The 12,753-nt window shown below is 39.1% G+C and overlaps 1 protein-coding gene and 1 long non-coding RNA gene across 5 annotated transcripts in view; one reads left to right on the top strand and one right to left on the bottom strand.

The window, feature by feature from the left end:
• LOC141166185 (src substrate cortactin-like) overlaps positions 1–12,753 on the top strand; it is a 133,789-nt gene that overhangs the window by 6,013 nt on the left and 115,023 nt on the right. For all 3 annotated transcript variants that reach the window (XM_073652634.1, XM_073652636.1, XM_073652635.1), the window contains 3 exons: positions 2,007–2,090; positions 4,247–4,320; positions 6,809–6,938. In XM_073652634.1, the coding sequence (XP_073508735.1) occupies positions 2,007–2,090; positions 4,247–4,320; positions 6,809–6,938 (288 nt within the window). The remainder of the gene's footprint in view (positions 1–2,006; positions 2,091–4,246; positions 4,321–6,808; positions 6,939–12,753) is intronic.
• Positions 1–12,753, bottom strand: part of LOC141166187 (uncharacterized) — a 58,995-nt gene that overhangs the window by 40,611 nt on the left and 5,631 nt on the right. The window contains exons 3-4 of one of the 2 annotated variants that reach the window (XR_012251256.1): positions 5,702–5,786; positions 5,010–5,130 (exon numbers count right to left, since the gene is read on the bottom strand). The exons of the other annotated variant lie outside the window; for it this stretch is intronic. This is a non-coding gene — a long non-coding RNA (uncharacterized lncRNA). Of the gene's footprint in view, positions 1–5,009; positions 5,131–5,701; positions 5,787–12,753 lie in introns of those variants that run through there. 2 annotated transcript variants of the gene reach the window in all.

Genomic DNA, 12,753 nt, shown 5'->3' with positions numbered 1-12,753 from the left:
CCCAAACAGTGGTTTTCCTCCATATATGGGGTATCAGTATGCTCAGGAGAATTTGCACAACAAATTTTGGGGTCCATTTTTTCCTGTTACCCTTGCAAAAATAAAAAAAATTGGGTCTAAAGTAACATTTTTGTGAAAAAAAGTTAAATGTTTATTTTTTCTTTCCACAGTCCAAAAATTAATGTCAAGCACCTGAAGGGTTAATAAACTTCTTGAATGTGATTTTGAGCACCTTGAGGGGTTGCAATTTTTAGAATGGTGTCACTTTTGGGTATTCTCTGTCATATAGACCCCTCAAAGTCACTTGAAATGTGATGTGGTCCCTAAAAAATGGTTTTGTAAATTTTGTTGGAAAAGTTAGAACTCACTGGTCAATTTTCAACTTCCTTACCAAAAAAAGTATGTTTCCAAAATGGTGCTGATGTAAAGTAGACATGTGGAAAAATATTATTTATTAACTATTTTGTGTGACATAACTCTCTGAATTAAGGACATAGTAATTGAAAATGTTAAAATTGCTACATTTACCAAATGTTCGCCAAATTTCCGTTTGTTTTTTTTTTACAAATAAACGCAAGTCATATCGAATAAATTTGACCACTATCAATATGTCATGAAAAAACATGAATCTGTGGAATCTGTTGAAGCGTTCCAGAGTTATTAACTCATAAAGTGCCAGTGGTCAGAATTGTAAAATTTGGCCCTGTCATGACGGTAAAAACAAGCTCGGGGGTTAAGCGGGGTTAAATTAGGAATTTAGGCATAGACATGAACAGAGATTATCTTTATCTTTCCCTGAACATACAGAAAATATTTTGATATACAATAAACAGAAAATATACAGCATTCACAAGGCACCAGACATCAGCAAACAACTCCAATACTCATACCAGTGTTATAATAAATGATACAGTCCATTTCCTGACCGATTTAAAATGTGATTTTCAATATGCAGCTAAATACAGAATTGTCTTTTCTCTTACAATGGTAGTAATTGCTATGAAACTAAGTTCAGACTATTTTATGGGGTCACTTTTTAGTTTACAGGAGCTGCATCATCTAGGCATGTTTTTTCATGTTTGTCCCATATCATGTTAATAAGTATCAAATCATCGGTGTTTATATCAGTTTTGTTTTACATTTAAATCAATGGAAAGCGGAACAAAAATAATGATTATTATATGAATTTGTTCTTATGTATATTATAATCCACGGTATAATATTACAAGGCTATTTGCTCAGTTTAAATAAATGCCGTTCATAACAAGGGGCACTTTTTGGTGCTAGAATGAATCAGTTTCCTATGATGATGAATGCTATGCTATATAAGGATATTTGCTCAGAACTTCCCCTTACCGCCTGCATTGCTGCATTGCATATTTGCTGAAGTTGATACACTTTTTGTTTGCAATTGAGACAGCGTTTGCTGTGTATTGTGCAAAGTTTGGGCATACTACTCGCCAAAATATTGTGCGGGGTGATGTGTCCTTCATTTTTAGGAGAGTAAGTAAGGACTATAGTGAACAAATGAACAATGTATAGCTACAGTTAAAGCTTAAGAAAATGTCAACAACAGCTATTATACAGAGCACAGAAAACAGACCCATGTTCTTAAAAAATATCTATTTCCAAATCTGCAGCAAGTAATAGTAGGCAGCACCTGCTGTAAATGATCCTAATGCAGTGTTGGGAGGCTCGAGTGTTATTTTATCCATTTACTCTTCCTATAAATACAAATATTCTACAAATCTTCACTATTTTGTATTTGTTACTAATGTCACTGTCTTAAACTCTGTAACATCATGTTCACAAGTCTTGGATTTGTCTATGGCAAATCTTACATGTAGTTTACAAGAGAATCACTGGCATATTTATCGAGAAGAAATGTCTGTATACCAATATCACTGTGTCCCTATGCCATGACAAATGCGAATTATCTGTTTACTAATGAGAAATATATTTTACGGAGTTCTCATTCACCTCTGGACCCTATTTCTATAATGTAGATGTGGAAAGCAGCTGTGGGGCACAACGTAGCTGTGACAGATGTTGGGGGAAGTGATGATTGGGAAACTGATCCAGATTTTGTGGTGAGTCTACAAATTTTCTTTAATTTATTTTACTCGCTTATATAGCGCCATTAATTCCACAATGCTTTACAGACATCATCATCTGTGATAATGTTCAAGAGAATATTAAAAAAATTTACATTTGGATATTAAAAAAATGTGTTATTATTACTTAAAAATATATACAATGTGAAACTACTCCCTGACATGGCTGACTAATCTGCTAGATCTAATATATACTGTATTAAAGAATAGGTTCTTAGGGGTCTGTATCTCTGTCCTTATCTAGTTAGCATCCTAACCAGGGTCACTAGTAGTCAGCAACTAGACATATGTAAAAACTTAGGCTTAGATTTCAATGTATCAATGACATTTATAGTTTACAACAATAGTAATTCTGTCTCTGATGTGGCAGATTTGTATCAATTAGCTCTTATATTACAGTACTTCCTTTTTTGTGGCAGTTTGGAAAATATTGTGCTCAATTCATCAAGACCAATTTTGTTCGCTCGCACCGGACTTGAAGAGGAGGTGTGCTGGAGTCAGACACTCCTGATTCATGAAGAGCTATAAGACTCTTCAAGAAACTGGAGTGTCCAGACAAGTGGCTTACACCACTGTGTGGGCCTCACTAAAAATCCTACTTAGTCCTTGCTGGAGTGAGATTTTAGCTATAGCAAATGCCACCCTTCGTCATGATTTTGATGAGCAGCCATCGACATACCCCAGTCCAGCCCAGCCCACTTTGAATGAGATGGGTAAAAATGGCATGGGAATACCAGAAGTTGGATAAGTTTAGTGCAGCCTCAAAGTGTGCCAAAATTATGTGATTTTTCAAAGCTTTTGACTAAGTGTACCCAACTGTAGGAAAGCCAGGTAGGTTAGGGTTAAATCTTAGCACTGCAGGTTCTGATTAAATGCACCTAGATAGCTATGACTAGATCCATGCCATGAGGTTACTGGTCAGTCAGCTGGGGAAGCTGAGCAGAGTGGGTTGCATTGGAGCTGAAGAGAGACAAGTCAGAATCTCTCTGCAAATATCACTGATTGCTATGAACAATAGCTGTTTTGTGTGACTGGACTGAGACTAGGTCAGCAGTATCTGAGTAGCCAGAGTATGTATTGTTTAGTTAGTGCCTGGGCAAGGCTAGAGATTTTATGTTTATGGTTTTGTTTTTAGTACTGTGCAACCAGTGGAAATAAACATTATTCCGTGTGTGATATAAAAATCCTGTGGCTTCGGGTTTTAAGTTTCTACCTCATATTTTTATGAGCTCACCTAGTGAAGTGGATTCTAAAACGCCATAGGTCATGGTGAGCAGTGGGAATGGAATTGCCAAACAGCTTGTGGATCAATGAAGACAAGGGCAGAAGGGTATGCTGTAAAGCAGATCGGCAAACAAAGCTGGAAGCACAAGATGCAGTAAAGCCAGATGAGCTGATTGCAAAAGAGTAGGAGAGATGTATAGAGTAATAGATATATTGCAACAGAGGTCATGTTATACACAGGAACAGTACATGTATACGCAATCAGGTATCTTTGCAGCTGGCAAAAGTGTGATTATGTACAGGAACAGTAGGTGTATAGGTAAGCAGGTATTTTGTGACAGAGGTGCATTTACTCACAGGAGTAGAAGAGTTGCAAGTGTAGGAAGAATAGGAATAGCAGAAATAAATCTAATTTAGGTAGAAGTTGATGAAGGTGTGAACAACACTTGATAGCAGAGAAAAAGGTGTAACTTGAAGGCAGAACTTAAAAGCTGTTAGTAAAAGTTGGTAGATAGAAAGCAGACAGGAGTTGCTGAGCAGGTAAATAGCCATCTGACTGGATCTGAATCTAATAGAAGTGAGGAAAATCCTGCAAGTTGTTATACTTCCAGAACACTCAGGCAGTGGGCTGCTGCCTGAGCCAGCCTTAATGGACCTTGGGTGATTATATTAGGGATGTTTGCCAGATTAGAGGAGTAACCCGGTGTGGACTAATAAAGAGGAAGCTGGCCATTGGAGAAGGGTGAATAATCCATGACTGGAGAGTAACACATATATACCTATAAATATGATATTGTATAATAGGTTTTAAATGATTTGTCAGTTCAGTAGTGATAGGAAGGTAAACCTCTATTTTCTGTGTGAAGTTGATAATATTTCTGATTGTCCACAAAATGTTTCCTTCTCAGAATGATATAACCGAAGAAGAGCAGCGATGGGGGGCAAAAACCATCCAAGGATCTGGCCGTCCCCAGCACATAGAGTGAGTCATTATATCTATTCATAATAGGAAGTTAATCTTATACATCTCTGCATAGAAAAAAATAATTTTAGATTATGAGTACGTGTGTACCAGTCATGGTTCAGGTTTCACTACTTTATACTGGCTGATTTCTGTATTGCTCCTTTTTCAGTACCTACTTTCTCTGATATTATTAGAATGATGTAGTTAATGATCCTTTACATACAATACAATGTAACATAGCTTTTTGTCCCAGTTTTTCAGGAATAGATGTTTCTACTACAACCCAATTAGAAGTAGGATCTACAAGTCATGGAGCCTGGCATTTCAAGTTTTAAAAATTGTATTAAAAAACATTGCGTGGTAATTCTTATAAGGTGTACATTAAACAAGCACTCCTCCTAATTTTTTATGGGCTAAACTGGTGGGAATGTATAGGTAGTATATTGTAACACGCACGCCGCTAGGTTCAGATAGGGCGAGATGGGTCTCATGAATTCGTTGGAATCCTGGGGAACCGTTACTCAGGGCGACCATAGGCTGCAGCTTCTCTCAGGCACACGATAGATCCAATTGCTGACCAGACACTTCTGACAAGAGTCTTTTTCAACAGTTTAACAGTGGAGTTTATTCAAGTATGACCAGTACCGTTTAACTCTTTGAAGAAACAGGCTTCACCAAAGTACAGTCTATTAAAGTGGGTACAGTAACGGCAGTCTCTTCAGTAGCACAGTTCAGCACAGATTAGATCTCTTAGCAGCACACTTCTATGCATACACAGCCACAGGCTTTTCCTTCACAAGGACTCAATAGTAAACAGCATTCTTTATCCTGCATGGAGATGGAGGGGGGGAAGGGTTTGATGAGGGCGATGATCCCTGTGACACAATTCATTCCAGTCCTTATCTTCCTGCCCGATAATACTCTGCACTGTTAGTTCAGAAAGTTTATCTGACCTGTGTTTAGTTTCTCTCCTGATCTGAGTCCTGTTCAGTTGCCTTCTGTCAGATACAGATAACACACCACCTTTCTCTTCGGCTTCAGCCAGACTACAATAACAAGTTCCCCACAATCCCCCTGGGGCTCTGCTAAAACACTCCCTCTCTCTTGTGACTGTGTTAACCCCTCTAGTTGCTGGATGCTTCTGGAGCACAACACTTCCTGTCTCCTGTGCTTGTGTTACTTCTAATAACTGCTGGATGCTTTTGAATCAGCAGCACTACTCCTGCATGTCACAATAGTGTAACGGTATTAATATACTCAGCTATTGCTGCTCCGGTCCTTTTCTGACTCACATGACTAAAGTTCCAACTGCGCATCATACTGCACTCTATGTGTGAGCTGGAAGTCACTTCTACAATGTTAGCCTATGGAGCGTCAGAACAAGAATCTATAGGCTTACCTTGTAATAGCTCACACTTTAACTCCAGTGTGAGCCAGCAGGTCGGAATAGTTGTCACGTGACCCAGAAAATGAACAAAGCGGTGCTGTAAACAGGGGAAGATGGTGATTATATTAATACACCTAGACTACATATACATTCACACAGGTTTAGTCCAGTTTTTAATTTGAATGCTTTTTTAGCGTAAATGTCCAATACCAGATACCATTTGCCACTCAATGGGCATAAGCAAAAGAAATGAGCCGGAGCATAAGCTGCATTTCACGGAAAAAAAAAAAAAAAACCAAAATGAGCCTAAACCTACAGTAAATAAATAAGTAAATAGTAATAGTACATGTAAGTAACATTAGGGTTGTAAAAGCCATCCCACCGCAACAAGGCTGAACAGTCAGTCCCCTGTCCTTATTCACATTGAGGTCGGCTGACACATAAGGTTTTAATACTAAATGCAGGATAGGACCTGTTTTTTTACTAAGCAGTTATTAATCATTTACAGTTTCCTATTTTACAAAATTGCAATATATCCTTAAAAATTTGATGCCACTCTGATGGTCCGTATGGCATCTAATTTTTTTCTTGCACCCATCCGATTTCGGATTGAAATTGCAGCATGATGCAGGTTTTTTTTCCTCATGCCGAATACAGCTGAGAAAAAAAATGCAGATCTGCACTGCTTCATGGAATAACATTGGTCCGAGTGCAATCTGATTTTTTATGGGATTCAACTCATCCTAGTTATACGTTTGTGTGAGCGAGCCCTGAGACTGTACATAGTTACTCCACAAATGATACAACAGCACAGTCAAGATTTAATTTGGAGCTGGCAGTGTAGTAAAATGGCACTAGCAACATCCATTCCTGTGGTAGAAAGATCATTTTATGTTTTATCTCCTGTGGAGCATTGTGAATAAGAAAGCTTTAATCCAACAAAAATATCTACCACCTCAAAATTTGCTTTACAATCAGAACTGCATGTACATATTTATTTATAGTGTATGTTGAGCAAAACAATAGCCCGATGTGTTTGTAAAGGACTCACACAGGCTCATACACCATCACATTCTGAATTCTATCAAATAACATTCACTCTTATTTTTCCAAAAACAGCATAAAAGAATTAAGAAGCAATGTGTCTAAAGAACATGAGCAACTGAAAAAGAAAGAATTTCAGCAAGGTCCCAAGGCCTCTTATGGATATGGTGGACAATTTGGAACAGAGAAAGATAGGATGGACAAGGTACTGTCATTTACACAATATACTCCCACTCTTTGTCTGTTAAGTTCAGAAATACTGTGTCCATTATCATTGTGCACACATTCATCCTTTCAAAAATGTATACTGAATAGTGATCAAATCTCCTGTGTTCTCTATGAGAGAGTCATTGTCAGACATGTCTGGTAGTGGCTTAATTCTGAGAGACAATATGATCGGCAGTTCGAAATTGAACATAGTGGATCAATTTAATATTTTTCCCAACAATAAATTGTCCACATCTAATGTGTATGGAGGGCTTAAAGGGGTATTCCCATCTCCAAGACCCTATTCCAATATGTAGTAGGCAAATTGATAATAATAATAATATAAGCAAACACCTCCAATTAGCAATGTAGTATAGTTTATTTTATTCTCTATGGCTCCTTTCTCATGTGCAGGCATTGCAGGACCTCAGGTATCCATGGTTGCGACAACTAGCTAACTGTTACTATATCAGTGGTCGTGACCATGGATACCTAATGTCCTGCAATGTCTGCATATTAGGCAAGCGACATAGCAAATCAAAAAAACTATACTACATTTCTAATTGGAGGTATTTGCTAATATTATTATTATTACATCTACTACATATTGGGATAGGGTCTTGGACATGGGAATACCCCTTTAACACCTTTCCGGCCCAAGGCTTACTAATACGTATCTGTGCCCTGGGCCTTATGGGCCAGATACGTATTAGTATGCCCTGGCGATTTCGCCCGCACACAAGCGGAGTGAGTGAAATCGCTGCCGGGTGTCAGCTAATTGTCACAGCTGACACCCGATGCTATGTACCGGGAGCCGTCTCGCACCGCTCCCTGCACATTAACCCCCGAAATGCTGCGATCGAAATCGATCGCAGCATTCCGGTAGCAAGAGGAGGTAAGCGCGATACTTACCTTCTCTGCCGGCGTCACGCGGCGTCTGAGTCCGGTCCTGGATGTTGTCATGGTGACCCGATGTCATCATGACAACATCCGGGTCACCAGGAGGCAGGAAGTTTTTTGGTCATGCGCAGTGCACGACCAAAGTAACTTCTCCCTGTGCAGCGCTGATAGGCTGTATAGCACAGGAATGGTGCTGCATTCCTGTGCTATGCAGCCGATCAGGCTGCAAAAAGTGAAAGTCCCATAGTGGGACAATGTGAAAAAGTAATAAAAATGTCAGAAAGTGAAAAAAAAATAAAAAATTGTAAAATTATTTTAAAAATTTTTTAAAAAATAATAATAAAAAAAGATATATATTGTACCCATAAATAAATAATGTTATGGAAAAAAAAAAATAAACCAATAAAAGTACACATATTTGGTATCGCCGCATCCGGAACGACCTTACCTATAAAACTGTCCCACTAGCTAACCCCTTTAATGAACATGGTAAAATAAAACAAAAAAAAAACAAAACTTAAAACGATGCTTTATCATCATACTGCCAAACAAAAAATGGAATAAAATGCAATCAAAAAGACGAATGTAAATAAAAATGGTACCGCTGAAAATGTCATCTTGTCCCACAGAAAACAAGCCACCATACAGCTCCAACGGCCAAAAAATAAAAAAGTTTTAGCTCTCAGAGTAAAGAGATGCAAAAACAATTCTTTTTTCTATAAAATAGTTTTTATTGTGTAAAAGCGCCAAAACATAAAAAAACAATATAAATGTGGTACCACTGTAAACGTACTGACCCGAAGAATAAAGATGCCTTATCAATTTTACTACACGCAGAACCTCATAAAAAAAAAAACAATTCCTGAATTGTTAGTTTTTGTTTATTCTGTCTCCCAAAAATCGGAATAGAAAGCGATCAAAAAATGTCACGTGTTCGAAAATGGTACCAATAAAAACGTCAACTTGTCCCGCAAAAAAAAAGCCATCACATGACTCTGTCAGCCGAAATATGGAAAAATTATAGCTCTCAAAATATGTCGATGCAAAAAAAAAAAGGGTTTTCTAGCGTGTGACAGCTGTCAGTCATAAAAACCCGATATGAATCTAGTATCACTGTAATTGCACTGACCAAAGAATAAAGTCGTCTAATCACTTATACCGCACGAGGAACGGCGTAAAAAATAAACTCTAAGGTCAGGGTTAGGGTTGTGCAAGGGTTAGGGTTATACTAGGGTTAGGGTTGGGCTAGGGCTAGGGTTATGCTAGGGTTAGGGTTGGGCTAGGGTTAGTGTTGGGCAAGGGTTACGGTTGGGCAAGGGTTACGGTTGGGCTAGGGTTGGCTAGGGTTAGGGTTGGGCTAGGGTTAGGGTTTGGCTTGGGTTAGGGTTGGGCTAGGGTTGAGTTAGGGTTGGGCTTGTGCTGGGGTTGGGATTTTTTCAGAAGTAAAGAAAAAAAATGATGACGATATGGCGACTAAGTGCTCGCTACTTGAGTTTGCATCAGGTACTCGGGTATGCACCGAGTATAGCGGGTGCTCGAGTGACATGCTCGAGTCTCTGCCCCAAATGTTTTGCAGCTGTTATACAGCCAAAATAACCTGCCATGCACGAGCGATCCCCACATGTTTTTTTTTTGGGTGTCTAATAACCGTGAAACATGCGGGCGGGGACTCGAGCATGTCACTTGAGCACCCACGATACTTTGTGCATACTCCAATACCCGATGCAAACTCAAGTAGCGAGCACTTGTGCTCCAGACTAATGACAACTTATTCAATATGATGGCCTAATGTTATCAAATTCTGTGTCGTACCTCTGGGTTCAAAATGTTCGCTATACCCATTGATAAAATCCTTGAGGGGTCTAGTTTCCAAAATGGAGTCACTTAGGGGTTTTTTCCACTGTTTAGGCACATCAGGGACTCCCCAAATGCAACATGGCGTCTGCTAATTATTCAAGCAAATTTTCCATTCAAAATGTCAAATGTCAAATGGCGCTCCTTCCCTTCCGAACCCAGCCGTGCGCCAAAACAGTGGTTTTCCCCCACATATGGGGTATCGACTTAATCAGGAGAAATTTCACAACAAATTGCATGGTGCAATTTCTCCTGTTACCCTTATGAAAATGCAAAATTGGAGGCTGAAAAACATTTTTGTTGGAAAAATTAGAACATTTTATTTTTACGGCTCAATGTTATAAACTTCTGTGAAGCATCTGGGAGTTCAGGGTGCTCACCATACATCTAGATAAGTTCCCTGTGGGTCTAGTTTCCAAAATGGGGACACTTGTGGGGGGTTTCCACTGTTTAGGCACATCAGGGGCTCCCCAAACGCAACATGGTGTCCGCTAATTATTCAAGCAAATTTTACATTCATAAAGTCAAATGGCGCTCCTTCCCTTCCGAACCCTTCCGTGCGCCCAAACAGTGGTTTTCCCCCACATATGGGGTATCAGTGTGCTCAGGAGGAATTGCACAACAAATTTTGGGGTTCATTTTTTAATGGTACCCTTGCGAAAATAAAAAAATTGGGGTCTAAAGTAACATTTTTGTGAAAAAAAATAAATGTTCATTTTTTTTCTTCCACATTCCAAAAATTCCTGTGAAGCACCTGAAGGGTTAATACATTTCTTGAATGTGGTTTTGAGCACCTTGAGGGGTGCAGTTTTAGAATGGTGTCACTTTGGGGTATTTTCTGTCATAAAGGCCCCTCAAAGTCACTTCAAATGTGATGTGGTCCCTAAAAAAATGGTTTTGTAAATTTTGTTGTAAAAATGAGAAATCGCTGGTCAACTTTTAACCCTTATAGCTCCCTAACAAAAAAAAAAATTTGGTTCCAAAATTGTGTTGATGTAAAGTAGACATGTGGGAAATGTTATTTATTAACCCCTTCAGGACCCAGCCTATTTTGACCCTAAAGACCTTGGCATTTTTGTCAATTCTGACCAGTGTCCCTTTACAAAGTAAAAACTCTGGAACACTTCAACGGATCCTAGCGATTCTGAGATTATTTTTTCGTGACATATTGGGCTTCATGTTAGTATTAAATTTAGGTCAATAATATTTGCGTTTATTTGTGAAAAAATCAAAAATATGGGAAAAATTTTGAAAATTTTGCAATTTTCAAATTTTGAATTTTTATTCTGCTAAACTAGAGAGTGATGTGACACAAAATAGTCAATAAATAACATTTCCCACATGTCTACTTTACATCAGCACAATTTTGGAAAAAAAAAAAATTTTTGGTAGGAAGTTAGAAGGGTTCAAAGTTCATCAGCAAATTTTCTTTTTTCCAGCAAAATTTGCAAAGCCATTTTTTTTAGTGACCACATCACATTTGAAGTCCCTTTGAGGGGTGTACATGACAGAAAACACCCAAAAGTGACACCATTCCAAAAACTTCACCCCTCAAGCTAGTCAAAACTACATTCAAGAAGATTATTAACCCTTCAGGTGCATCACAGGAACTAAAGCCACATGGAAGAAAAAAATGAACATTTTTATTTTTCTAACAAAAATTTTCTTTTAGCCTAAATTTTTTAATTTTCACATGGGTAACAGGATAAAATGCATCCTAAAATTTGTTGGTCAATTTCTCCTGAGTACACTGATACCTCATATGTGGTCATAAACCACTGTTTGGGCACACGGCAGGGCTCAGAAGGGAAGGAGCGCCATTTTACTTTTTGAATGGAAAATTAGCTCCAAAAGTCAAATTGCGCTCCTTCTCTTCTGAGCCCTGCCATGCGCCCAAACAGTGGTTTATGACCACATATGAGGTATCAGTGTACTCAGGAGAAATTGACCAACACATTTTAGGATGCATTTTATCCTGTTACCCATGTGAAAATTAAAAAATTTAGGCTAAAAGAAAATTTTTGTGAAAAAAAAAGTACTTTTTTGTTTTCACAGATCATTTTGTGAAGCACCTGGGGGTTCCAAGTGCTCACTATGCATCTAGATAGGTGCCTTGGGGGGTCTAGTTTCCAAAATGGGGTCATTTGTGGGGGAGCTCCACTTTTTAGGCACATTAGGGGCTCTCCAAACGCAACATGGTGTCCGCTAACAATTTGAGCCGATTTTCCATTCAATTTGTTTGCGGACACCATGTCCCGTTTGGAGAGCCGCTGTGTGCCCAAACATTGGAGCTCACCTACAAGTGACCCCATTTTGGAAACTATACCCCCCAAGGCACCTATCTAGATGCATAGTGAGCACTTGGAACCCCCAGATCCTTCACAAATTAATCCGTAAAAATCAAAAAAGTGTTTTTTTTTCCACTTTTTCATTTTTATGAATCAATTTGTGAAGCACCTGGGGGTTCCAAGTGCTCACTATGCATCTAGATAGGTGCCTTGGGGGGTCTAGTTTCCAAAATGGGGTCACTTGTGGGGGAGCTCCAATGTTTAGGCACACAGCGGCTCTCCAAAAGCAACATGGTGTCCGCTAACAAATTGTCGACTCAAATTGTTAGAAGACACCATGTTGCGTTTGGAGAGCCACTGTGTGCCCAAACATTGGAGCTCCCCCACAAGTGACCCCATTTTGGAAACTAGACCCCCCAAGGCACTTAGCTAGATGCATAGTGAGCACTTGAAACCCCCAGGTCCTTCACAAATTAATCCGTAAAAATAAAAATGTGTTTTTTTTTCCACTTTTTCATTTTTATGAATCAATTTGTGAAGCACCTGGGGGTTCCAAGTGCTCACTATGCATCTAGATAGGTGCCTTGGTGGGTCTAGTTTCCAAAATGGGGTCACTTGTGGGGGAGCTCCAATGTTTGGGCACACAGCGGCTCTCCAAATGCAACATGGTGTCCGCTAACAAATTGTCGGCTCAAATTGTTAGAAGACACCATGTTGCGTTTGGAGAGCCGCTGTGTGCCCAAACATTGGCGCTCCCCCACAAGTGACCCC

The sequence above is a fragment of the Phyllobates terribilis genome, unplaced genomic scaffold, assembly GCF_046119375.1.
Source record: "Phyllobates terribilis strain yellow unplaced genomic scaffold, ASM4611937v1 Scaffold_11__3_contigs__length_659146591, whole genome shotgun sequence".
Taxonomy (NCBI): domain Eukaryota; kingdom Metazoa; phylum Chordata; class Amphibia; order Anura; family Dendrobatidae; genus Phyllobates; species Phyllobates terribilis.
Note: the sequence above shows the minus strand (reverse complement) of the source record. Positions and strands in the feature narration are given on the sequence as shown.